At 39.9% G+C, this 27,889-nt stretch overlaps 1 protein-coding gene across 1 annotated transcript in view; it reads left to right on the top strand.

Moving 5' to 3' along the window:
- mtap (methylthioadenosine phosphorylase) overlaps positions 1-27,889 on the top strand; it is a 183,871-nt gene that overhangs the window by 45,736 nt on the left and 110,246 nt on the right. Inside the window, exons 2-4 of the mRNA XM_073072646.1 lie at positions 85-171; positions 22,234-22,292; positions 23,636-23,803. Of these exons, the coding sequence (XP_072928747.1) occupies positions 85-171; positions 22,234-22,292; positions 23,636-23,803 (314 nt within the window). The remainder of the gene's footprint in view (positions 1-84; positions 172-22,233; positions 22,293-23,635; positions 23,804-27,889) is intronic.

The following is a 27,889-nucleotide window of genomic DNA, read 5'->3' as shown; positions in this document are numbered from 1 at the left end:
AGGGATGTATTATTGATAATAGATCTTAGTGATGGTTAGTGTCTATATAATTAATTTCGATTTTTGTTTTTTCTTGAATTACAGATTGGAATTATTGGTGGCTCAGGACTGTGTGACCTGGATATTTTGGAGGAAAAATGTGAGAAAAATGTGGATACACCATTTGGAAAGGTTTGTTACTTGCACTTAGTTGTGTTTTGTGGACTAAATCATTTATCTACGCGTGAACATTAATGTGTCTCGAAGATACAGTACTTTCTATTCCACCTTGTTCTCTACTCCCCAAAATTATATAATCCCCAACTCTGTAAAGATCGTTTCATTAATAGTCTACTACTTTTAAATGAGAGAGGTCTTTTCTCTCTTTCTCCTTCACTCTTGACTTTTACAGTTGGTTCTAGTTAGACAGAGCCTGTGAACAGCACACCTTGTACAATAAAGCCAGCCAAAACTGGAGGGCTTATTCCTTCCCTGGGATTATTCTGACTGTAGCTGCTCCTAAGGCATCCACTTTTTTCAATGTGGTTTCCTCTTTAAGTTTTCTTTCTAGGTAACCATGCTTCCTGATTTCCTGTTGCTGTTTGCTATTGATATCCTCTGGTCTCACTGATAGTCTCCACCACTATCCACCCTCAATTCACTTGTTCCTCAGCTCCAACTGTCTATCCAGTCATCCATCCCAAATCTACTCCACTGCCCCACTCTGTACACTGCTTTACTGAGCCATGGCTCACCCCAGCACTCATTGTGCACTGTATGGACCAGATAGTTTTGCATCATGATTAACACTTTGTGGTTTGCAGATGCACCGGTTCTGTCTCAGTCCTGTTCCCTTGACCTGGCAGATATGGTGGTCAAGTGTTGTTGGTTCTACCTGCCAAGGGTGTTCTCTGCCATCAGCCTGGTAGCAGTATATTTTCCATCTGTGGCAGACATCAAGCTGGCATTGGATGAGCTGAGTACTGTGATCAGCAGTCATGAGATAGTGCACACTGATACCTTCCCAATGGACATGGGGGACTTCAACCAGGCTAGCTTGAAGAAGTCTCTAACAAACTCCCACCAACATGTCACCTAAAGAACTAGGGGAGCCAACACACTCAGTCACTGTTACACCACCATCAAGAATGCTTCCTTTGCTGTCTCACACCTGCACTTTGGCAAGTTAGATCACCTGGCTGTACTTCTGTCATTTTGGCAGAGACTGAGGACGATGAAAGTATGGTCAAGGAACCTGGAGTAATGCTTAGAGGACTGCTTTAAATTGGTTAACTAGACCATATTCAAGGATTCACCTTTAGACAGCAACATCAGCAAGACCAATGAATTGATTGTAGACTTATGGAAGGGCAAGTTGGGAGAACATACGCCAATCCTCATTGATAGATTAGTGGAGATGGCGTGCAATTTCATGTTCTTGGATGTTAGCATCTCAGGGGAACTATCCTGGAGGCAATCATGAAAGCATGCAGCAGCTCTACTTCATTAGGAGTTTGAAGAGATTTTTATGCCACCAAAGATTCTAGTCAATTTCTACAGATATACATTGAAGAGCATTTCAACTGGTTGCATCATAATCTGGTAAGGAGCCTCCAATGCACAGGATCGCAAGACTCATCCAACTCCATCAAAGGCATACCCCTCTTCACTATCGAGGACATCTTCAAAGGCAATTCTTCACGAAGGCAGCTTATATCATTATGGACCTTCACCATCCAGGATATACTGTCTTCTCATTACTACCATCAGGGAGAAGTTACAGGAACCTGAAGACAAAATCTCAATGTTTTAAGAACAGCTTCTTCCCATCAGATTTCAGAGCAACTCATTAACTAGGTAATGTTAGAGATCAGGAAGGAGCTTAAGAATTAAATTAGGAGTGTCAAAGTCAGAAGGAGTCATGAGAAAGCCTTGGTGGACAGGATTAAGGAAAACCCTAAGGCATTCTACAAATACGTGAAGAGCAAGAGGATAAGACATGAGAGAATAGGACCAATCAAGTGTGACAGTGGAAAAGTGTGTATGGAACCAGAGGGGATAGCAGAGGTACTTAATAGAACATAGAAACATAGAACATAGAAAACCTACAGCTCAATTCAGGTCCTTTGGCCCACAAAGCTGTGTTGAACATGTCCTTACCTTAGAACTACCTAGGCTTTACCCATACCCCCCTATTTTTCTAAGCTCCATGTATCCATCCAGGAGTCTCTTAAAAGACCCTATCATTTCTGCCTCCACCACTGCCGCCAGCGGTCCATTCCACGCACTCACATTCCCTGCGTAAAACAAAAATTTACCCCTGATATCTCCTCTGTATCTACTTCCAAGCAACTTAAAACTATGCCCTCTTGTGCTAGCCATTTCAGCCCTGGGGAAAAAGCCTCTGACTATCCACACGATCAATGCTTCTCGTCATCTTGTACACCTCTATCAGGTCACTTCTCATCCTCCATCGCCCCAAGGAGAAAAGGCCGAGTTCACTCAACCTATTCTCTTAAGGCATGCTCTCCAATCCAGGCAACATCCTTTACCAGAAACAATAATAAAACGGCCATTTGTATCAGATATTTTATTATGGAGTTCAAAAGGAATATTTGAGTTAATAAGAATGGAAACTCCCTTAGCTTTAGCGGCAAAGGATGAATGAAAATGCTGACCCGCCCACTTTGACAGAAGCCGGGAGTTATCAGAACAACGAATATGAGTTTCTTGGAGGAAAGCAATGTCAGCTTTGAGTTGTTTAATATGTGAGAATACCTTCCTCCTTTTAACAGGGTGGTTCAATCCCTTTACATTCCAGCTCACGAATTTAAGTGCACTAGCCATTATCAATTACTAATGCATAAAAGGCAGCAGGCATATAAAAAATCAAGCAGTACAATAGCAGTCTGGGAGCAGAGATGTAAACATAGATTCGTAAGGTCAAAATATAAACATGTCCTAAGCAATAAAGAGATGTTGGAACTGGAAAATCCACCCCACCCGCACAACCCAAAACTAGACGGCTACCAAAACAAGTAGCTAGCTCTACCAAAAAAATTAACCCAAATACAACTTCCAGATCTGTGTCATTAACAACAGTTCCGTATAAATACTATAGCAAATAATAACTAGTTTATGCCCTAGAAAACATAACTACAGATTAGAACACCTTCTGCAAAAAAATAAAACTTAATACAGAGAAAATCGGAAGAAAACCAAAACTAACCTACCCGCGAAAAATTATAGAAGAATAAAGTAAGAGAAAGGGAAAAAAAAAGGTAAGGAGGAAAAAGAAAAAAGAAGAGGAAGGGGAAAATTATAAATTCAAGACGAGTATTTATCAACCATTTACAGAGAAGGGAGAAAAAAATTCAGAGATTAGAAAAAAAAGGGGTGAAGAAAAGAAAAAGATAAAATAAATAAATATTTAAAACAAAGGAAAAATAAATCGGCAGTTGAACTGTGTACCGACAAACAGGGAGGCCTTCACTAAAGACTTCGAAACTCCAAAACAAGTTAGAGTTAGTTGTAGAACTCTGTAGGTAAAGTTATACAAGAATAAAAATAGATTACACACACACCAAATCCCGGGAGAGATTGTCAACAGCCCTTAAAGTTTCAATGAATAATGTCTGAGTGATTCAAGTGAATTCCGAGTCCAAAGAAAGTAATTTTACTACGAGGAGTACTTATCTACCATTTTAGGAGGTCCGATCAGATTCCGAAGATGACTGGATAGCCGGAAGACTTGCCACAAACGCTTCAGCTTCCTTCGCTGATTTGAACCACTTGAATTTCCCGGTATTAAGCTTGATTCGTAGATCAGCAAGGTTACGAAGGGAAGATTTGAAACCACGATCAAAAAGCACTTTCATTACGCCTTTAAACTCAGCGCGCATCTTTAAGGTCTGGGGTGCAAAATCTTCCACAAAGCAAATGGTTGTATCCTTGAAAGGAAGCGACCCCCTGCGACGCGCCTCTACAATCAGACTGTGTTTTACCTGGTATTGATGGAAACACAAGATTACTGGTCGCGGGCGGGAGCCCAGAATTCCGGGGGGAACCTAAACTCTGTGTGCCCGTTCGAGCTCGGGCGGCTTCGGAAGCAAATCTTTCCCGAATAACTCACAGAGAAACTCGGCGAAAAACTTCACGGTTGATCCCTTTTCAGTCGCCTCTGGTAATCCCAGAATTCTGATATTGCAGCGTCTGCTACGATTTTCGAGATCCACCATTTTGGAAAGAAGTTTATTAGATTTTTCCTCTAAGCTGGAACAGAGAGTCTCCAAGTATCGAACACGACTCTCTAAACCTTCAGAAGTCGAATCGATGCGAGATAAATGTTCAGCATGTTTGTCCACTTTATCGTTGATCCGATCCAGTTTGTCTTCTAACTGTTTGAAAGCGGTTTTAAATTCCTTTAAGATTTCGTCTTGGAGCTTTCCAAGCGCAACCAGCGTCTCGTCCGACGGGGTCATAGTTTCTTTTCTCCCGGATTTAGAACTCTTGCTAGACATTGTAAGTTAGATATATTCACAGGCAAGTAAGAGATACCGAAATAATTCCTAACTAAGGTTTAAAAAATGAAGACATTTAGTGCAAAGATAGCGACAGTAACGGAACAAAAGTTCGGAGCAGCTAAACAATCGCCATCTTACCAGAAGTCCCCCCCAGGCAGCATCCTTGTAAATCTCCTCTGCACCCTTTCTATGGCTTCCATATCTTTCCTGTAGTGAGGTGACCAAAACTGAGCACAGTACTCCAAGTGGGGTCTGACCAGGGTCCTATATACAGTAACTGCAACATTAACCCTCGGCTCTTAAACTCAATCCCACAATTGATGAAGGCCAATGCTCCATATGCCTTCTTAACCACAGTCAATCTGCACAGCAGCTTTGAGTGTCCTGCTTCAGTATTCACTACGGAAAAGGATTTTGGCCATTGTAGGGATGACTTGCAGTGGACTGAAAAGCTTGACATTGTAGATATTAAGAAAGAGGATGTGCTGGAGCTTTTGGAAAGCATCAAGTTTGTTAAGTCACTGGGACCAGAGGGGATGTATCCCAGGCTACTGTGGGAAGTGAGGGAGGAGATTGCTGAGCCTCTGGCAATGATCTTTGCATCATCAATGAGGACGGGAGAGGTTCCGTAGGATTGGAGGGTTGCGGATGTTGTTCCCCTATACAAGAAAGGGAGTAAAGATAGCTCAGGAAATTATAGACCAGTGAGTCTTACTTCAGTGGTTGGTAAGTTGATGGAGAAGATCCTGAGAGACAGGATTTATGAACATTTGGAGAAGCATAATATGATTAGGAATAGTCAGCATGGCTTTGTCAAGGGCAGGTCGTGTCTTACAAGCCTGGCTGAATTTTTTGAGGATGTAACTAAACACATTGATGAAGGTAGAGCCATAGATATAGTGTATCTGGATTTCAGCAAGGCATTTGATAAGGTACCCCATGCAAGGCTTATTGAGAAAGTAAGGAGGCATGGGATCCAAGGGGACATTGTGGATCCAGAACTGGCTTGCCCACAGAAGGCAAAGAGTGATTGTAGATGGGTCATATTCTGCATGGAGGTTAGTAACCAGTGGTGTGCCTCAGGGATCTGTTCTGGGACCCCTACTCTTTGTGATTTTTATGAGGAAATGAAGGGATGGGTTAGTAAATTTGCTGATGACACAAAGGTTGGGGGTGTTGTGTATAGTGTGGAGGGCTGTCAGAGGTTACAGCGAGACATTGATAAGATGCAAAACTGGGCTAATAAGTGGCAGATGGAGTTCAACCCAGATAAGTGTGGGGTAGTTCATTTTGGTAGGTCAAATATGATGGCAGAGTATAGCATTTATGGTAAGACTCTTGGTAGTGTGGAGGATCAGAGGGATCTTGGGGTCCATAGGACACTCAAAGCTGCTACGCAGGGAGAAGGTGAGGCCAAATTAAAGGTCACTTAGTGAGGAAATTTGAGATATTATTTCACTCAAAGAGAACAATTTGGATAAAGGGATTTTTACTGCAGTGAGTTTCTATGCTGCTGTCTGTACTTTGATTATTCTAAACAGTCCGATGTTACTCCCAACCTTTCGAAACCTCAATAAAGTATCTGTGGAATGGGAAGTTACCTTGCAGCCTGGTCAAGCATCACCCTGGCATAGCTCAACTCACAGAACTGAATATTTTAACCATTGTGCCAGATTTCTCCTTCAATGATCCATGGTGCATCTTGTTCCACTGTCAGGCCAGGATCATTGTCTGGCAGCACTATCATGGTTAAAACTCAATACAGAGCAAATGTAGGAGCGGACAATCGATCAAAGCAGTAGAATTATGTTGCTTCGTAATCTGTGACCTCTAGGCTTGAAATAATTTCAATACCTGCAAGTCAGGGTGTTAACCCTAGTTTTTTTTGTGGACTGTGAAAGGGCATTCTAGCAGTAAGAATTCAAGATCACAACAGGGAGTTAGGAGAGGCCACTTGAAGCCTTCTCTTCCATTCAGTACAATTATAGCTTACCTTTCTGGCCCCAGCTCTTCTTCTGTACCAGTTCCTCATAACCCTCAATTTCTCAAACTTTCAAATATTTATCTACCCTACTTTAAATAATCTAGCCTCCACCACCTTCAGGGTTAGAGAATTCCAGCGATTCATTACGTACTGAGAAAAGATATTTCTCTGCACCTCTGTTTTAAATTACTAGCTGCTTATGTTGTAGCTATGTCTCTTTGTTCATGGCTATCATCAAGCCTACTTCAAAAATAGGGCCATCTTGCTGCATGGGTGGGGGGAGGGGGAGCATGTACCTGCTGAACCCAAAAACATCATACAGTATATAGAGGGTTTCGGCCCGAAATGTCGTCACTACCTCCCCCCATAGATGCTGTCTGGCCTGCTGAGTTCTGCCAGCATTTTGTGTTTTTATACAGTATATAGAGCTGTGAGGTGCACAACTCAGATCAAAGCAGTTCAGCCGAAGCCACATGAATAGTGATAAGCAATTAAGCTAATTCAAGGAAGATTATCCCCATCCTCAGTGAAAGCAGTACCCAGTACGTGAATTCCAAGTAAAGCTGAAGCATAAGTAAACAGACTCAGTGAGAAGTGATCCCTTTTAGCCTCTTCCTGCAATCTTGCCATCACAGAGTCAGTTTCCACCCAATTTGATTTGCTCCATGGAACAACAAGACATGACTAAAGACACTCCACAACTTTGTCACCCTCTGGCTTAGAATATTCTCCTCATCTCTGTTCTAAAGGAAGATCCTTAGATTCTGAGGCTGTGCTGTCTGATCTTAGACTCTCCCACTACAGGGAACTTCCTCTCCACATCAACTCTATCTAGGCTTGTCAGTATTCAATAGATTTCAATGAGATCCCCACTCATCATTCTAAACTCCAATGAGTACAGGCCCTGTTACGATCCAGCAACAATGAATATATGATTGAGCCAGGTTTTTTATAACAAATAAAACATTTATTAAACACTGCTAAAAAAACCCAAAAGTAAACAAACGACTAACTTAACCGGAAGTCAGCTGTGATACGGCAGCTTGAACAGTTCTTGAAGCGAGAAGTGTGAACTCAGTTCTTTTAAATCATTTTGGACTTCTTTTTGCAATACTATTTTCAGTCAGTTAAAGGAGAGACTTTCCTTGAATTAAATCCTCTTTCACGACATTACTGCTGATCCCAGCTGAAGTATGCTTTGCCAAGGGATTTACGATTGAAGGAAATAAAACGGCTTAAAGGCACTGACCTTTCCTTGGTGAAACTCTGCATCCAACTCTTTCTGCTCTTTTTTGGCAAAGCAGGAGTTATCGTGGACACAAGTTACTAATTCCTCGTACGAAGATTAAATAAAGGTCAAATCTGTTTCACCGTTGACATTAGCTGTCCTTGATCTTTCAGCTTCCCGAACTTCGATGAATCTTCACTCTCCGACTGGATTTTAACTGGCAGTATTGTAGCAAAACTACCGGCAATAACCTTTGAAACTTAAGGCAGAAAGTAAAACTCCACTTTAAAATAAAACTGCGTCATAACATGGAATACACGGCAACATGGAGTCACTGGCAAATTCAGCCACGAACTGCCCCACCAACACAGGGAGGGGTTCTCCGTTTATACCCTGTTGGGGAAAAAAACTATCACATGACCTCTCACTGGTGGGAAAATGACGTCACTTCACCATGACAAGGCCATTACCTTATGTCCAGCATAACCTCAACTACATCATGGTCATGTGACAAGCACAAGATACCCATGGGTATGTAACAGCCCAGAGTCATATGTTTTGTAATTTCAAAACATTAAATTAATTCAAAGAAAAACAGGGAGTCTAAGAATACGGGTGTAACTTTGTCTTTTCTTAAAGCGAGGCACACACGTATGCAATTAATGTGTTTTTACATATAACCCGTAATTAATTATTTAAATGACCAGGAATACTTAATCAACCAACATATACTGTATGTATAAGATTACTTAAATGCTATTGAAATATTAATTACACAGCACCCCTTCCTGCTTAGCTCTAAACTCCAGCAATATAGAAAGCATCTCAGCTTGTATACATATACCATACATACAGTATACTACAAATGTAAATAATGCAAGTACTATGTACAGACATCCACAGCACAGTAAATTTTAAATGATCCCATTCAGGTCTGAAGATTTAATCTCTGTGCAGTATTTCTTACTGTTTAAGGACAATATCTTTCCTGACAAAGGATTACTCTGCTTGGCTGATGAGCTTTGTGGCTGTGAGAACAATCTCGGTTTCTGGGGCATTCTCCATAGTGACTATAGAAGTTGCATCTGAGACAGTACGAAGTGGTTTTGACAGCTCTGGACACCTTTCTTCTCCTTTTCTCTCTGGATCTGCTTTGATCACTTTTTTCTTTCTCGTGTTCCTTCAGTCTTTGCCTTTCTCTTTCTCGTTCATGTTATTTCTCTCCATCTCTTCCCTCCTTTTTCTTCTTCTAATTTGTGCATCTTGATCTTAGGGTGGTCCATTTAGTTCACTGGAGTATTCTCTTACTAATCCATCTATTGCTCCCTTTACAATCTGATCCTGCTCTTGGATTCCTCATTCACAACATCATCTGATGAATCCTCTTTTTTTATCTCATTGACTCCTTTCTTTTTGGCCTTCCATTCATCCATCTGGGCTTTGATCTTTTCATTTACTTTTACAAGCAAGTTTTTATCTCCCACTTGAAGTTCATCCAGTAACCTTAATGGCACAGAGTAGACTCTTAGTCTTTATACTCACAAAAGCTGAAAGCTTGCAACTTTCCTCAAGCTCCTTAAACTCTCAACCTGCTTAAAATCAAGTTATTTGCAATTGCCTGATTAGCATGTCAGAAGTTTTCTCAGGTATATTGCCTACAAAAACTGTTGTAATCAGACAACTGCTTTTGTCACTTTCATGCTTCCTCTGAGCAGCATGGTCCTTCCTTGGTCAGATCAGCTTTCCAACCAGAGGCACACAGGTTGGCATCAACACTTATTTGTCCTTTGTTGTGCAACGGTCCATGAGACAGTTGTGGCATCGTCCAGTACCTTGCTGGCTTTGCTTTTGGTTGACTTTATTGTAGAGGATGCGACATGCAAATGGTGGATGGATCACCAATCAAGTTGAAGTTGTCTCAGCCAGTCCTGCCCCCACAATGCTGGTCCTTATATTTTTACCACATACAAGCTCAATGTGATGTGTTGGTTGTTGTATTTCACTGTCATGAATGTTCTTCCCACAGGAGTTATCTTTTCTCCAGTATAAATAGTTGGCTATTTGCAGACTTCAGTTTAGTATCTTTGAAATGCCACTCAAGCACATTTTGTGGAATGACTGAAACAGCCGAACCTGTGTGTCTAATTCCATTTTAATTAATCTGCTGTTCGCTTCGGGTGTAAGCCATATTGCTAGTCTCCGATTAGTTTTCAACTTGTAAATCTCAAGGCTATACAGTTCTGTGTCACTCATCATTACCAGATTTTTCATCAACAGTGCACAGATTAGTGCTCTTTTTGAAACTGCAACTTGAACTATATTTTCTCTTCTCTACGCAGTCCATTTATTTCTATTTGCTCAATGTGCTCTTTGTACGTTTATGTCCTACTTTGTTATACTTTCTGCAAGTTTCGCATTTAAATATACATTTGTTTAGTGTATATCAGCCCCTGCTACAATGGTAACACAATTTGTTCAACCAGGCCTGTTTCTGTTCAAGCGATGCAATTTTATTCACACTCACTTTCATTCCTGACTGCAACTCAATTGTGTCTCTGACTGTGGTTTCCATTGAAACAGCGATTTACTTAGTTTGTTTGAATGTAAACCTTGCTTCAGTTAGGAGCCATTTTTGAATGCTTTCTTTTACGATTCCACAAACTAAACGATAACTGAGTGTATCATTTCTGAGCTGACAATGCTCAGATAATGTCTTCAATTCAGCCACATATGCTGAAATGGATTCCCCTTCCTTTTGATTCTGCTTATGAAACCTAAAGCGTTCTGCAATCAACACTGGTTGTGGTTCTAAAGGTTCCTGCATTACTTTGACAGTATCAGGAAAGCTGAGTTCTGATGGTTTAGTTGGAGCAGTTAAACTACAAAACAAACTGAATGCCTTTGAACCCAATGCATTCAGCAAAATTAGCATCCACTTCTCATTGGCTATTTTATTTGCTTCAAGATACTGTTTAACCAATCATTTCTGATTGTTATCACCAGCTATGTCTTCTGGGTTTCCTTTTTAAAAAAAACTTGATGTGTCTTCTCTTCTGAAGAAGGATACTATTTTAAAAACTCAACCTTCTCCTCGTGCTAGCTTTTGTTTTAACTCAATGTTCCCTGTGTTGTTTTTAATTTGACCCTTGCTGCAGTTTAACAGATCAGTAGCCATGTCGGATGCGTTTTAAAAGTACCTCATTGCTGATGTTAAGTTTTGTAATTTCAAAACATTAAATTAATTCAAAGGGAGACCAGGAGTCCGGGGATATGGGTCTACTTCATCTATACGAGCCGTGCATGTATCATGTGGTTGTATGATGATGTATGTAATTAATATATTTTTTAATTATTTAAACAAAAAGAATAATCAATATATCACATACTTACACACACACACACACACACACACACACACACACACACACACACACACACACACACACACACACACACACACACACACACACACACACACACACACACACACACACACAGGATTACTCAAATGTTATGGAAATATTGAATACACAATGCTATCAAACACTCCTCATAAGTTAATGCTTTCATTCTGGGAACATTATTGTGAACCTCTTCTGGACTGTCTCCAATGCTAGCACATCCTTCTTAGATAAGGGGACCAGAACTGCTCATAGTACTCCAAAGCCTTCTGACCAAAGCATAATAAAGCTTCAGCATTAAATCTTTGCTTTTATGTTCTGGTCCTCTTGAAATGAATGCTGACATTATATTGGGCTTCCTTCCTTCATACTCAACCTGTAAGTTAACCTTTAGGTAGTCATGCATGAGGACTCCCGAGTCCACTTGTACGTCTGATTTCTGAATTTGCTTCCATTTTATTTATTTTTCCATTATCTAATGAAAGTTCACCAGTGTTTGGGTGAACTAAAAGAGGATTTCGGCAAGCTACTGCAATGAACACATAAAAACAAATGTATTTTTTTTAATCCAATCATTCATACCTTCCTGTCCAGGTTCAGACATATCCCAGTCACCAAAGTCAGGAAGCTGGCACAATGCCTTTCTTTCCACCCTCAATAAGCACTGACCTTCACAGCATTGCTTTTCTGGGGAATCCCTGAGATTCATGCCCATGTGTCCATCTGCAACAAAAGTGAGATCAGAGAGACAGGATGTGGCAGGGGTGGTATTTCAAATTACCTATTGTTGTCTTTTGGAGCTTTTATCTTGTAGAATAATTGAAGTGGATCCAATGGATAGATCAGAATCAGAATCGGAATCAGGTTTATTATCACTGGCATGTGGTGTGAAATTTATTGTTAGCAGCAGCAGTTCAATGCAATACATAATGTAGCAGAGAGAGGACAAAAAATAATAATAATAAATAAAATAAAACATAATAATATATAAATAAATTATGTATATTGAATAGATTTATTAAAAAATGTGCAAAAACTGAAGTGCTGTATATTTTAAAAAAGTGAGGTAGTGTCCAAAGCTTCAAAGTCCTTTTAGGAATCGGATGGCAGAGGGGAAGAAGCTGTTCCTGAATCACTGAGTGTGTGTCTTCAAACTTCTGTATCTCCTACCTGATGGTAACAGTGAGAAAAGGGCATGCCCTGGGTGCTGGAGGTAATTAATAATGGATGCTGCCTTTCTGAGTCACCGCTCCCTAAAGATGTCCTGTGTACTTTCTAGGCTAGTGCCCAAGATGGACCTGACTAGATTTACAACCTTCTGCAGCTTCTTTTGGTTTTGTGCAGTAGCCCCTCCATACCACACAGTGATGCAGCCTGTCAGAATGCTCTCCACGGTACAACTATAGAAGGTTTTGAGTGTATTTGTTGACATGCCAAATCTTTTCAAACTCCTAATAAAGTATAGCCGCTGTCTTGCCTTCTTTATGACTACATCAATATGTTGGGACCAGATTAGATCCTCAGAGATCTTCACACCCAGGAACTTGAATCTGCTCACTCTCTCCATTTCTGATCTCCCTATGAGGATTGGTGTGTGTTCATTTGTCTTACCCTGCCTGAAGTCCACAGTCAGCTCTTTTGTCTTACTGATGTTGAGTGCCAGGTTGTTGCTGCGGCACCATTCCATTAGTTGGCATATCACACTTTTGTATGCCCTCTTGTCACCACCTGAGATTCTACCAACAATGGTTGTATCGTCAGCAAATTTTTAGATGGTATTTGAGCTATGCGTAGCCACACAGTCACGTATATACAGAGAGTAGATCAGTGGGCTAAGCACACACCCCTGAGGTGCGGCAGTGTTGGATCGTCAGCAAAGAGGCTATGTTACCACCAGTCCGCACAGACTGGTCTTCCGGTTAGAAAGTCAAGGATCCAATTACAGAAGGAAGTATAGAAGCCCAGGTTCTGCATCAGGATTGTGAGAATGTTGGTATTAAATGCTGAGCTATAGTCAATGAACAGCATCCTGACGTAGGTGTTTATGTTGTCTAGGTGATCTAAAGCTGTATGAAGAGCCATGGAGATTGTATCTCCCATTGACCTATTGTGTCAATAGGCAAATTGCAATGGGTCCAGGTCCTTGCTGAGGCAGGAGTTCAGTTTAGTCATAACCAACCTCAAAGCATTTCATCACTGTCGATGTGAGTGCTACCGGGCAATAGTCATTAAGGCAGCCCACTTTATTCTCCTTTTGCATTGGTATAATTGTTACCTTTTTGAAGCAAGTGGGAACTTCTGCCCGTAGCAGTGAGAGGTTAAAAATGTCCTTGAATACTCCCGCCAGTTGGTTGGCACAGGTTTTCAGAGCCATACCAGGTACTCCATCAGGACCTTCTGCCTTGCGAGGGTTCACTCTCTTTAAAGACAGTCTAACATCAGCCTTTGAGACAATTTTCATGGGGTCATCAGTTGTAGCAGGGATCTTCACAGCTGTAATTGTGTTCTCCCTTTCAAAGCATGCATAGAAGGCATAGAGTTCATGTGGTAGTGAAGCATCACTGCCATTCATACTATTGTATTCAGGTCTTTAATATCTTCATGTGGAATCTTATCAAACAAAATTAGACCACATTGAATTGGGATAATGTTCTAAGATTGAGGATTGGTTAAATGATTTGGGATTCTGTGATTAGTGCTGTGTGCTGGTGCTCCAGCTGTTAACAATCTGTTTAAACCATTGGGATGAGGTGACCATGGTGCAATGTTAGCTAGTTTGCTGTGAAAAGAAATTGGGTGCTTATGTGAGCAAGTTGACAGGCAAATTGTAGTAGAGAATTGGATTGTCTTTAGGGAAGAGATGGTCAAGTGCAGTTGAGGCATATATCCTTGAGATTCAAAGAGAGCATAAATTCAGAGCTTTCTGGTTGAGGAAAAAGATGGAGGAAGGTTAGTTTTCGACTCCTCTGAAGGGCCTTTTTCCTTGCTGTTGTATGTCTCTGTGATTTGGAAGAAAAGATGGCAGAATTTAAAGTCCGTCAGTTCTCTGGAGTGGATGGAATGTATCTTAAAATTCTGAGGGAAATACAGGAACGCGGATGATAATCTCTCAGTGCTGTATGAATGCAGAGGTGATGCCAGAGATTTAAGAATGGCAAATATTATTTCTTTGTACTGAAAAAAAGAATAAGGATAAGCTTGGCAACTACAGGGTCAGTCGAATAAACTTGGAGGAAAATAGATTCATTGAAGTAAGCTACATAGATTTGTTGAGTGAAGAACAGATTTGAACAATTTGATAGAATGTTTTGATGGGGTAATGAATAGAGTTGATTAAGATTACCCCCTCCACTTCCAAATGGCTTTTGATTTGTGCCAAATAACTGCCTTATAAAGAAAGCTGGGCATGTGGCATAAAAGGGACTTTGATGGCATAGATATGAAGTTGGATAAGTAACAGACAAAAAGAGAGTTATGATGAATAGTTTTGCTTTGAGTTAGGGTCGGGAATAGGCCATTAATATTTTTGCTTCTTTACTAATGGCCAACTAAAAGGTGCAAGCCACAATTTCTAAATTTGCAAATGACACAAAACTTGGCATAGTGTACTATGAGGGACTGATAGATTGCAGGTTGGTGGAATAGGCAGATGTAGAGAAATGAAAGGTGGGATGAATTGAGGAGAGACTATATAGAATAAAGGGTGCAGGAGCAGAGGTACCTCAGGATATATCTGCAGAAGTCATTGAACAAAAGGCAAGGCAAGTGGAGAAAGTGGTTGATAAGACATAGATAACTTTGAGTGTTGACAATAGAGACGCAGAATATAAGAGGGGAAGTCATGCTGAACATTTATATAATACTGGTCTGGTCGCAGCGGGAATATTGTGTGCAATTCTGGTTGGCACATCATTGAAAGGATGTGAAATTTCCAATAAAAGTTTGCAAGAGTGTTTCCTGGAAGAGGAACTAAAGTTAAAAGGACAGGTTAGAGAGACTAGAACTGTTTTCTTTGTGGAAAACTGAGGAGTGATTTGATAGAGTTATGCAAAACAATGAGTGATGCAGACAGAACTTATTCCGTATAGTGTGGGGTTGATGACTGAAGGTTACAAGTATCAAATAAAGGGCGAGGAATTAAGATTGACATGAACAGAAGATTTTTTTAGTGCAGTGTGTAATTGGAATGTGGAATGCACTGTCCTTCGATGTGGTGGAGACTGATTCCTTTGTGGTGATCAAGTAGGAATTGAATAAAAGTGCACTTAAGAAAAATTTGCAAGGTCATGGAGAGAGAACTGATGGCTGAAATTAGATAGAGGCTGTCTTGGAAAACCAGTATGATGTCATGGTTTCCTGTGATGTAACTTGTCTCAGGAAACAACTGTACGATGGACAGTATTGCAGGAAGAATGGAGTACAAAAACAATCTTTTTGATTGCCCTGTCATGATTGTACATGGAATGTTGGGCACATGTCTGGTCTCTCAAATCTCTGTGAAAAATAGATATATTTACGATACAGGGAGTGCAGCAAAAGCTGACTGGACTGATCTTTGCGGCAGGAGGAATATTCCAAGAGAAAAGATTAGGTAGAATGCCTCTATGTTCTCTGGAGTTTAGCAGAATGAGGGATAATTTTATTGAAACATACATAGTTTTTACAGGACTTGGCAGGGTTAAAGATGGGTTTTTGCCTGTCTAGATTATTCAGAATCAAAGGTCAACCATGCAAGACTAAGGTGAGAAAAACAAAATCTCTTCAGTCAGTATGTGGTGAATCCTTAGAATTCACTACCCAAAATGCCAGTGGAATCCCAGTTGCTGAATACGTTCAAGATAAATGAGTGATATACTTGTAGATATTAAGGGAGTTGAGCAAATGGGCTTAGTGTAGGAGTATTATGCTGAGATAAAAGGTCAGCCATAATTTAACTTAATGTCTGGTTAGGCACCAAAGGCCAAGTAGCCTACTCCTGTTTCTAATGTATGAGGTTCCAGACCATAAGCTGTTGAACTCAGAACCTGGCTGTGATGTCTATTAAATGTCCTATTCAAGCTGCCCCGTTTTTCAAGATGGGTCCATAATCAGCTCTTGGGGCTTATGCTGGGCTGCTTGGTCTAATAATAATACTAATTAGAAATAATCATCACATATCCAGAATATGGTCACCAGAATAATTGTCTGATTTTGTTCTTCTGAATCAACTTGATGATCTATGGAAAGAAGGATGTGAGTATTATCACAAACATAGAAAGTCTGCAGAAGTTGGCAATCCAGAGCAACACACGCAAAATGCTGGAGCAACTCAGCAGGTCAGGCAGCATCTGTGGAAAACAGTAAACAGTTGACATTTCAGGCCAAGGCTCTTCTTCAGGATGGGTTGTCATGAAGAAGTACTCGACCCAAAATGTCGACTGAATACTCCTTTCCATAGATGCTGCCTGGCCAGCTGTTCCTCTGACACTTTGTGTGTGTGAATATTATTGTAGCATTAGTTGATTATGGATGCATTTTCTGCTCCAATTACACTTCAGGTTTTCTCTTCAGTAATTTTAATTCTTATATTTGTTGTAAAATTATCTACTAGTCCCAAGGCATAATTTCTTAATAATGATGTGTTTTTCAAGTGTAAGTATTTTCTTAAATTATTTCATGATTCAAATATCTTCCAAGTATTAAATTTGTCTATGTCTCTCAGTTTCTAGTTTCTGATATTTTCTTATGCTAAAAGTTCATAATATTTTGAAATCTGAGTGGCAAACCATGCTTTTGTTTTTTCTTCCCATTTTTATTTCTTCTTCTGTTCCTTCTCATAGAGTCATAGAGAAATACAGTACAGAAGCAGTCCTTTCAGCCCATCTAGTCCATGCTTACTGTCCCATTCAGCAGATTGTTAGCAGAGTTTATTTCCCTTCCTATGCATGTACTGACATTTACTTATGTAAATGTAATATTTTAGAATCCATGTAAGTTGATATTAATGCTTCTGCCAGGTTTCTGTGTTCAATATGCAATATTACTATAGGTAGTATCCAAATGCAAATTGCTATCCAGAGTTTACAGTTCTTGTTGTGGTGTTATGGATTTTGACTCATTGTAGAGTCACTTTATAATGATACAACACAGGAAGTGGCAATTTTGTACCTCTTTGTGGGCGGGCTGTCCATTGAATTTTTCTTCACAGCCTTGATGTTTTTCCCTTTTGAACATTATTATTGAAACTCTTTTTGCCATGCTTTTAGGTAGTGCATTTCAGATCATAACAGCTCAGAGGAATACATACCTTGTGGCACAAGAAAGGCCATTCTTCCCAGTCAGTCTATGTGGCATCAATGCCCACTTGAACTTATTTCTTAAATTAATGCTATCAGTATAACCCTGTATTTCCCTCCCCTTATTTTTAATTGTAATTGTGCTGTTTGTTTCAAGCACACTTTGCAGTATGAAGTTCCACACCCAGTCACTTATGGTTCTTCTGAATTCTCTGGAGACACAAGAGACTGCAGATACTGGAATCTGGAGCAACTAACAATCTGCTGGAAGAACTTGGCAGGTCAAGCAGTATCTGGAAGGAAAGGAATTATCAATGTTTTGAGATGAAACCCTGTGTCAGGGCTCAGATTGGAGAAGTGAGCTGACCAGTTTTAAACTGGCCATTTTGAGCCTCCACTCTTGGTCCTGATGCAGGGTTTCACCCTGAAACATCAACAGCTCTTTTCCTCCCACAGATGCTGCTTGACTCATGAGTTCCTCCAGCAGACTGAATATTTTTTCTGATTCTTTGCATGATTTCTTGCTGACTGTCTCATATTGACATTACACAAAACGCTGGTGGAACGCAACAGGCCAGGCAGCATCTATAGGGAGAAGCATGTCGACGTTTCGGGCTGAGACCCTTTGTCAGGACTCGGCCCGAAACGTCGACACTGCTTCTCCCTATAGATGCTACCTGGCCTGCTGCGTTCCACCAGCATTTTGTGTGTGTTGCTTGAATCTGCAGATCTCCTCGTGTTTGCTTTTCATATTGACATTATATCAGTGAGACCCGACATAGATTGGGAGACTGCTTTTCTGAGAACCTATACTGTGTCCACCAGATAATGTGGGATCTCCCAGCAGACACTCATTTCAGCTCTACTTCCCATTCTGACATGTCAGTCCATGGCCTCCTGTACTGCTGCGATAAGGTCACAGTCAGGTTAGAGGAGTAACACCTTGTATTTCGTCTAGGTAACCTCCAACCTGATGGCATGAACATCGATTTCTCGAATTTTCAGTAATTGTCCCTTCACTATTCCCCATTCCTGTTTCCCTCTCTCACCTTATCTCCTTACCTCCCTATCTGGTGTTCTTCTTCCTTCCCTTTCCATGGTATTCTATCCTCTCCTATCAGATTCCCTTTCCTCCAGCCATTTCTCTTTCACCAATTTGCCAGCTCTTTACTTCACTCCTCCCCCTCCCAGTTTCACCTATTCACCTATTATTACCTACCATCTTTTACTTCCTCTTCCCCTCCACCCCCGTCCCTACCTTCTTACTCTGACTTCTCATCTTTTTCCCAGTCCTGATGAAGAGCCTTGGCCAAAATGTCGGCTGTTTACTCTTTTCTATAGGTACTACCTGGCCTGCTGAGTTCCTCCAGCATCTTGTGTTCATACTGACATGTTTCAGTTTTGGCTTTTTCCTGTATTGAAGCAATCAATGTAGACTTTAGTCAAATAGTTAATCATTTGGAAAAATGTCAACCTGATAATCTCTGGAATCTCTCCTTTCAGAAAGAGACACACTTTCTCTCCCATTTCCTGACTTGTGTATTTGTGCACCCAGCTGTTAGATCCTCTTTCCTCTTTAGCTCCTTGTTTTCAAATAATAATTATATAATGCCAAAATATAATGTCTCATTATTCTGGAATTCTTTTTCCAATTATGTGCTCATTTTCCTATTAACAGCTTTAACTTTTAACATAGACAGTTATGAAATGATACATTTTGATAAAAATTGTAGTGATCTCATTGAAGCATACAAAATTCTTATTGGGTTTGACAGGGTTGACATTTGCCCTGGCTGACGTGTCTAGAACCAGAGGGCAAGACCCATATAAATTTGTATGCTTCAATTAAATTACTGTTTTTGTAGTTCCAAAGTGAATTTAATACAGGAAAGGGGCACTGAGATAAAAGATCAGTGATTATCTTACTGACTAGAGGAGCAGTCACAAGGGGCTGAATAGTCTGCCTTGTATAGGAATAGTATAATTCCTTATACAGTCTCGTGAATGAGGAGAGACAATGATCTAAGTAGAATAATTGTAATGGGATGCAGGAGCAGAGAGGTCAAAGGGTATATGCACTTGTATCTTTGAGAGTGAAGGAATAAGTAGAGAAGCTTGATAATATTAATTTTGTACACTGCTATCAATTAATTTGATAATTATCTTGTCTTCCAGTTATTTATCATCCATCTATTAAAAGTAGTCTCTTTCAATTTACTCTACCAGAACTGTTAATAGTTTTCTTCACCTCTAGTTAAGCTCTGGCTAACTTTTTTCTTTATAAAGCAATCAGACTGACTTTTCATATAAATGAGGTCTCATTCCAGGTATTTGTTTATCCTCTTAAAGTTCTTGGCCCTTTTTCCAGGGTATGGTAGCCAGAATTTGCCAAGGCTTACCAGATAGGTGCTGGTAACTATTTAGTAAATGTAAACATAGATTCTTTGCTTTTGAATTCTGTTCTTGCACTCATAAAACCAGGCATGCTTTTTGTTAACAATTATTGAAAAGCAAAATGCTGCTGACATCTGAAATAAATTCAGAAAATGTGGCAACATTTGACAGGTAAAGCTAGCCTGTCTGTGGAGAGACTGAATTAATGATTTGACCTGAAACTTTAACTCTTTTTCTCTTTTCATCGATGCTACCTGACCTGTGTACTTAAATCATTTTATGCATTTTTATAATAGACTAGTGTAAAGAATTGTCAATGTCCTTGCTCATTTATGACAGCACCATTTAACCTCATAGGGTACAAGGTCAACAATGACGACTGTCAGGTTTACTCCCTCTTGATTGACCACTGTATACGACCTGTGGGGGATATGCCCTGCAGATAGATAAGATGCACGTGGATACAGAGATGGAGAAATTCAAAGCATTGGCTGAAAGATTGCAACATAAATATTCTGTTGCACTGACATAATAATTTTGACACATTCTCAAATGATCATGAAGCAAACGTCCATGGTTAACTGGACTGGCAGTACTCTTCTTAGGTTTGACTACAGTGGCTAGGATTCTAAAATCTACTTCCGAGGCGCCTTGAAGGCATCTTGTTGCAGCACAACTTGATGGATACGATTAAATATTCCCATTTCAACCGGAAACAGCTGAGAATCACAACTGCTTCCAAGGTTTGTACAGTTAACAAAGATGTTTTAATGTGATTAAGCAAACAATAGCTACTTAAAACCGACCCAAAAAATGCCGATTGTGGCCGTACTTCTCATTGGACTCCTGAAAGGAAATGTGGCTGTCACTCACTGATACGGATGTGTTTAAGAAAACGGGGTTTTGTCTTCCTCTCCCAATTATCCTGCTGGCAAACCTACAGTCTCTAGTATCAGAGGGACATTAGGACAGCTTGTGTCCTTTGTTTCACAGAATCCTGATAACCCCTTCCTTACTAGACACAGCAATTCAGATTGACCGGTTCACTGTACGCTGTCAGGATAGGACCGTTGAGTCTCTCAAAACCTGGGGTGGAGATGTATGCCTCATGATCAACTCCTCTTGGTGCACAATTGTATCAGTAATGTCCCAATTCTGCTCATCAGACCTGGAATATCTTGCAATTAAGCGCCGTCCATTTTACCTGGGAGATTACAGCAATCATTTTGGTAGCAATATGCATTCCACCAAGCAGGCTCTAGATGATCTGAGCAATGTAATCAGCATACACGGAACAGCACACCCTGATGCCCTCACCATCATTTTGGGGGGATTTTAACCAGGCCAGCTTGAAAAAGTCACTAAATAATTACCATCAACAAATCGCCTGTAGTGCCAAAGGAAACAACTCACTGGACCACTGTTACAAGAATACCTACCATGCTATTCCATGCCCAAGCTTTGGGAAGTCTGAACAACCTGGTTATACTTCTGCTCCCAAGTATAGGCAGAGACTGAAGACTGCAGCACCAGCAGTGAGGACCAAGAGGTATGGACAAGGGAAGCACAGGAGCACTTACAGGACTGCTTTGTATTGGTGGACTGGACTGTATTCAGGGATTCATCTTGGAATCTGGATGAGTATGGCACAGTTGTTAATGACTTCATTAAAACCTTGGGCAACGCAGTTTCCCTTATGAAAATATGCAACACACAGTCATTTGCACACAAAACCTTGCACACTCCTAATAGCAGCACTAAACTTCAAAGGCCTATTGTATAATCCAACCTCTCATTGGCAACCTAAACAAAGATATATGTGAGACTTAGGTACTGGTAAAACTTGATCTCATTTCTGTAAAAAGAATCTAGGAAAACATTTAAGATTGAACATTTATTCTCAATTATAAAATCACTAAATAAAGTCTTAGACCTATCAGAGAGAAAAGAGTCTGCAGGTGCTACTCAATCCATTGAGTTCCTCCAGCAGTTTGTTTTCTTGCTTTAGGCCCTTCATTCTCTGAAAGGAAATATGAGCATGAAATATCACTTCCAACAACCTCATCCCAAAGCACTTCATGTATAATATGTAGTTGTGACACAAGACTTGATAATTTTGCAATGTTGGTTGGGAATAAATTGTGGCTACTCTCATAGAATACTTTTCTAAGCTCTGTGAATGTCCACTTGGCTTGTATTTTAAATAATTAGTTTTTATTTGAATTTCTTTACGCAGAAAGTCTATTCAAAGATGATATAATTATGTATTGCATTATTGGTTCTGTATTCTTTATTTTACCATATCTTTCCTCCACCTTCCTAAATTTCTAATATTGGACATTAATTTTATCTCAGATATACATTCCTGACTGGTATAAATGAACGCTTAATAGCTGAGGGTTGGCTAGTAGGTTACTTGTCTAATGCTTTGTGTTTCCTTTTTACACAGCCTTCAGATGTTCTGGTAGTGGGAAAGATCAAAAAGGTTGATTGTGTTGTCCTTGCAAGGTAAGTGTAACAGGTTATTACAGTCTCCTTTAATCAACAGTTAACTTTTTTTTGCTGAAAGTATTGTGATTTATCTTTCTGTCTGTCAATATGTGTATCGTATCAAAATATTGTAATGAATAATCTGAAGAAGTAAAGAATAAATTACATTTGGCAATCACTTGCCCAAGGATATTTTTTGTGTAACAATATCATCTGGAATTCTGCTTTATTTTCTTCTTTTTTCCTTTCTTTCTAATGGAATGCAGTGATAATTTCAAACTTTGCAAGAGAGAGGGGTTAATTCGATAGAAGAGCTGACGGAAGTGCAGTGGGCTAAATGATCCCTTCCGTATAGTGTTGTTCTATAATTTTAGATTAATTAAATCCCTTAAAATGTTATGACCAGAAATGAAACAGAAGAAATGAAATGTAAGATATTCCCTTGCTAAGAGACCAGTAATTTTTCACATTTCTTGTGTTTCTGGGAAGGCCAGCAATTATTCCCCATCCACAATTTCTCTTGAGGGTGCAGTAGTGAACGACTTTGTTCAAACCAATGTCATCTGATGGCAAAGATACTCCACAGCAGAACCTGACTACCCAGTGTGATACCCGGAGCCCAAGTCTGTGTGTCAAAAATAATTACCAGTTCCTGAGGTCAGATCATGCTGGGTTGTCTCAGTAATCTATAGAGTGGAATTCAGTATTCTGTCACTACACAGAGGAGTAAGGAGTCAGGATGAAAGTTTATTCTTAGAGCAGGTGTATTGAGCCAAGCCATGGAAGAAATGTTGGTAAAAGGGCAGACCAATCAGAGGAGGGGTGAATCGGACTTGAGAGGTCCCTGGGATCGACAGGAAGAGGTGAGTCTGGTTCACTGGTTCATTGGTGAGACTGATGGTGAGCGAGCTGCATTGCCTCGGTTGTTTTGTGGACAAGGCTCTCGTGTCTCAGAGTCACTTGTTTAATTGCCGGCTGGAGCCATTTTTACTTTTATACTGAAGTAGATCACTATTCCAGGTATAGATGAATAGAAACTTTTGACCCAGTGATAATGAAAAATATGTAGCATCGCTCCAGGTTGAGATGGTGCATAATTTGGAGTTGACAGAACCCTGATGTGACTCCTGCTATTGTCTTTCTAGATATGGGGTGTTGTTTCAAATAAAACTTGTAAAATTACTAATAATCATCCTGCAGCTGATATACATTCCAGCTGTGGGGGAGGCAGTGGTGGGTTATTGTAATATGCCATTTAATTTAGCTGTTTTGTCCTAAGATTTATACAGCAATTTTTTCTGCTCTTTTGATTAGAAAGAGTTATTAGTATGTCCTATAATTAACTTTCTTTTATGAAATAGACATGGGAGGAGACATTCCATTATGCCGTCAAATGTCAACTACCGAGCAAACATCTGGGCATTAAAGAATGAAGGATGTACCCATATTATTGCCACAACAGCTTGTGGTTCATTGCAAGAAGAAATACAGCCTGGTGATATTGTCATTCTCAATCAGTTTATTGATAGGTAATTTTAATTCCATTATGTTTTAAAGTAAATTTGAAAACTTGGAATATGAAACCAACAGTTGAGATTACAAATTAAGTTATAACAATTGGTGTATTCTATACTTGAGAGACTGTGACAAAGTTGTAAACATGATTTCTGCAATGTTTCCCCATCCCAATCATTACGATTTATCTCTGCACAGTTGTTTTCTTCTTTCTTTGTAGTCATAAATTGAAAAGTATCGCCCACTCCCACCCCCAACCTTTGATTGTGTTTTACATGGTTTCTCATATCCATTCTATCCCCCACTCTTTACTGCATCCATTTGTTCACTTTAGAGCAAATCAAGGTGAGAGGATCCTGTATTTGTGACCAAAGAGCTTGAGTGAACTTGTAGCTTACAAACCATATTTATTCTTTCCTTTAAGGATTTCAGCTATTATAAAATTCTCAGTTGTTCAGTGGTTTTGGTGGTTGGGTGCTTCAGATGAATGTCTATATGATTGATCTGTGATAAGACATAGACAACACACCGAGAACTGTATCATTTTGAAATGCAAACCATTTTTATAAAGCTTTGGAGATTTTAGATCCTATAAACAAAATCTCCCACCTGAGAAGGATGCCCTTCCTCTCATCAATCTTTTTTAAGTGTACCCCCTCACTGGGCTCGTATGGAAATTGACTTATTAACTAACTCTGCTAAGAGCCACTGGACTCAGTGGTGAGAAGGCCACCTTTCATAATCGATATACATCTAGGGTTGGTATGATTTGGGTCCAACCAAACACGAAAGTCCAGATGTTTTGATTAATGGAACCCCAGTATGAGTGAAGGCTGTGTAAATACTGCCCAAACATAATTATCCATCGGCAAGAAACAACAGATTGTACACCGCATACAATTGTAAAGAAAGTTTATCAAATGGTTATTAAGAGGAAAAGAAAAAAGGAAAAATAAATCAAAGGGTCCATTAAGCCAGTCTAAATCTGTACATTGTTGGAGCTTGTATTGTCCAAAAGCTGGATATGACCGTTACTCACAGCGCTGAATTCTCATTACCAGTCACCAGTAGATCTTCCCATCTTGCATTTTCCTGTCGGGTGGAATCCTATGGCTGTCTCTCCCGATCTCCTTCTCTCTCCAATTCCTGCCAAAAAGACCACGAACCCCACCAGTGTTTGTCACAAATCTCTCTCTGCCCAGCCTTCTCTTGAACCTTCTCCCAATTCCACCATCCTGATTGGCTGAGTCAACTTTCCTAATTGAACATCAAAGCCCCTTTACTGGAAACTCAAACATGCTATCAGGATATACTGCTTCTACAGAAAGCTACTAAATGAAATACCCTACAGCATTAGCCGTAAAAATCTTAACCAGGGCATTACAAGTGTTATAAGTGTATTGTCTCAATAATTTTATTTCATTTTTTTACCAAAATGCCAGAAGTTCAAGAGTCAGGGGCAAAGGTGAATGTAGAGGCCATTTGTAAGGAGAAAGTGTTGGGAAAACTGAGAGACCTGAAGATGAATAAATCACCTGGACCAGATGGACTACAGCCCAAATTATGAAAGAGATGGCTGAAGAGGTTGTGGAGGCATTAGTGGTGATCTTTTAAGAATTGCTATAGTGCCGGAGGATCTCAGGGAACTGAAAAATTGGGAATATAATATCCCTGTTTAAGAAGGGAGGGAGGCAAAATGCAGGAAATTATAGGTTGTTCAGCCTGAGCTTAGTGGTTAGTAAGAATCCATTATTAAGGATGAAATTTTGTTGTGCTTGGAAGTATATGATGAAATGAGGCAAAGTCATCACAGTTTCGCTATGGAGAGATCACACCCAACAGATCTGTTAGAATTATTTGAGCAGGTTTAACAAGCAGGATTAACAAGCAGGTTAATTAAAGGCAAGTCAGCGATATTACATACTTGTATTTTCAGAACACCTTTGACAAGCTGCTACACATGAGGCTTCTAAACAAGAGTACACATTGTTAGAGCAAGGTACTAGTATGAATAGAATATTAGCAGAAGGCAGGGGCCTTATCAGACTGACTGCGGTGACTAGTGGAGTTCCACAGGAATCTGTGTTGGGACCACTGCTTTTCACTTTATATATTCATGATCTGGACAGAAGAACTGATAAAATAGTGGCCAAGTTTGCAGAGGATTCCAAGATAGATGGAGGGATAGCAGTGTTGCAGAGTTAGGGAGTCTGGAGAAAGAATTGGACTGGTTGGGAGAGTAGGCAAAGAATTGGCCAAATAATAGACTGTTTTCTAAATGGGGAGAGAATTCAAAAATGGGAAGTTCAAAGGGACTTGTGAATCTTGGTTCAGGATCCCCTTAAGGGTTAATTAATAAGTTGAGTTGGTAGTAAGGAAGCCAAATACAATGTTAGCATTCATATTGAGAGGATGTATGGCTGAGGTTTATAAGGCATTGGTCAGACTGCATTTGGAATATTGTGAGTAATTTTGGGCCCCATTTCTAAGGAAAGATATGCTGACCCTGTCCAGAGTGATCCAGACAATGAAATGTTGAACATGAGGAACATTTAATGGCCTCTGGGCCCATACCTGATGGAATTTTGTTGGGGGGGTGGGTGCAGGTCGGTGGATAGATTCCATTGAAACTTATCGAATACTGAAAAGCTGAGATGGAGTGGATGTGGAGAGAATGTTTCCATTAATAGGAAAGTTCAGGATTTGATGGCACAGATTCAGAATAAATTGATGCCACTTTAGGACTGAGATGAGGAGGAAGATTTTCAGTGAGAGAGTAGTGGATCTGTGGAATTTATTGCCACACAGGGCTGTGGGGGCCAAGCCATTAAGGCAAAAATTGATAGGTTCTTGATTGATAAGGGAATTAAGGGTTACAGGAAGAAGTTGGAAGAATGATGTTGAAGGGAGAAAAAAGCTATGATTTTATGGTGTGGCAGACTTGTTGGCTAAATGGTCTAATTCTGCTCTTTTATAGTCTTATGGTGTCTAAATTGGTTATTCTTTGGTGCTGGGAATGGGATTGAGACAGTGGGCATGCAAACCTCATTTTAATTGGGAAAAATACCTAAAGCTTTGGCTAGGATGTCAAAGGAGCAAAATGACATGGAAACCACTGATGGGTATAGATTTTGATTGTAATTTCATTTGTCTATATTGCAAGGTAACAAGGTGTGTGGAACTCAATTGCTGCCCTTCATTTATTTTACAGGTAATGTTGGCATTCAGCACATAACATGCAAAAATAAGTTTCATCATCTTTTTGTGCATAGAATGTGTTCAATAGAGTTAATCCAAATGTATTTCAGGCTGACTGCAGATTTAGTGCCTTTGCAGTGGCACAGCATTGACTTGTGATTGTGTTCCGAATGCTGGCTGATTCAGGGTGTGGTTCACTGTTGCCTCTAATCTGCACGGGTGCGCAGCCACACAATAACTTAAAAGCTCCTGTGCACATAGCCTTTGTTGCCACGCAGCTAGAATAAAGACAAATATGAAAATGTTTATGAAACGTGAAAGATTGCCTTCATTGCACTGTATTTCATTATACCCTTCAATTAATAAATAACATCAAAAGTATGTGAATTTTCCATTTTCATTCTCAATATTCATAGAATTCATATTACAAAAGAAATTAAGTGCTGCATCATTTGAAGTCGTATAAAAATTTCCTGCTCCAAGCAATGGTTGGTCAGCGCAGCTGTAAAACAGTTAGAGAGAACATTGATGTGGTTTATCACTTTTGTTCTTAAATTTACTATTTAAATTTACATGTGATAGAGTGATGTCAATTTATTTAAGAAACTGGCCATATGCGTCAAGAGAGTCAGTAGGGAACTGCGGTTTCTATAGTTTGTGAAGAAAATGACTATTATACAGATAAAACCTCACAAATATAATTTTTTTGTTTAATTCACTGTTGGTAAGAGGGACACGGCAAAAGCAACACTTGCAGTCATCTCCAGTTGTCTTTGAGAAAACGAAGGCTTTGTGTCACTAAACAGTTGACGCTGATAATCCAGTGAAACACTGTCAGAGGTGCTGTTTTGGATATTATACCGGAGCCCTGTCTGCCTAGTAGGTGAATATAAACGTCTATG

The sequence above is a fragment of the Hemitrygon akajei genome, chromosome 2 (genome assembly GCF_048418815.1).
Source record: "Hemitrygon akajei chromosome 2, sHemAka1.3, whole genome shotgun sequence".
NCBI classification, from domain to species: domain Eukaryota; kingdom Metazoa; phylum Chordata; class Chondrichthyes; order Myliobatiformes; family Dasyatidae; genus Hemitrygon; species Hemitrygon akajei.
This window is presented reverse-complemented; position numbering and strand designations above follow the sequence as displayed.